General features: G+C 45.4%; 1 protein-coding gene across 1 annotated transcript in view; it reads left to right on the forward strand.

The window, feature by feature from the left end:
• The window catches only part of crfb16 (cytokine receptor family member B16), a 9,378-nt gene extending 9,205 nt beyond the window's left edge, over nucleotides 1–173 (forward strand). Inside the window, exon 7 of the mRNA XM_029453247.1 lies at nucleotides 84–173. Coding sequence (XP_029309107.1) covers nucleotides 84–173 — 90 coding nt within the window. The remainder of the gene's footprint in view (nucleotides 1–83) is intronic.
• The last annotated feature ends 541 nt before the right edge of the window (nucleotides 174–714 follow it).

Raw genomic sequence — 714 nt, forward strand, 5'->3', positions numbered from 1 at the left:
TTATATTTTAATATAACACAGATTAATGTGTGATGAAACTTTAATTTCTTCTGTGAGTAAAGAAGATTCACCCACTTTTGCAGAAACCTGATTGGGACATCCAAATCCAGATGAGCCCCGAGGAGGCGGAGCTTTGTGAGCCGATCCACGTGAGCGCCGACCCCGAACACTGACGAGCTGAGCATCTCCGACCCTGAAGAGGTCGCACATCCGGATGACCAAAGTACTGAACTTTGGATTGTGTGGAGAACATGCTAAAGTTTTGGGAAGATGCTGTGGAGCTGAGTCTGTGGTGCATTCAAATCTTGTGGGAAAAACGGAAGAAACAAAAGGAATCAGCATCAAAACGCAGAGAGACAACTGAGGTTACGACAAACTTAGCCACGATATCGTTTTCATTATCTGGCTTCACTAAAGTCGGCTCAGACGACAGGAGTTTTGGGCTGATTTGATGCTACTGGTGGCAGATATTAAACTCTCACCTTCGGACATTTCTCGCTGAAGAACAGACAACAATAAAACAACAAGAGTCTTTTTCTCGTTTCTGCCACTTTGGATTTAATGAAAACAAACTATGAGAGCAGCATGGACGTAATGCTGAGTCTGCCCGAGTCAGCAGCTGTTCTTCTTCTCTCTGTACTGAGCAGACTGCAGCTACACTGACTCACTATCACCTCTAGAGGAACACGTGGTATTACAGCCTGGACGCAGCGC

This window comes from Cottoperca gobio, chromosome 17, assembly GCF_900634415.1.
Source record: "Cottoperca gobio chromosome 17, fCotGob3.1, whole genome shotgun sequence".
NCBI lineage: Eukaryota > Metazoa > Chordata > Actinopteri > Perciformes > Bovichtidae > Cottoperca > Cottoperca gobio.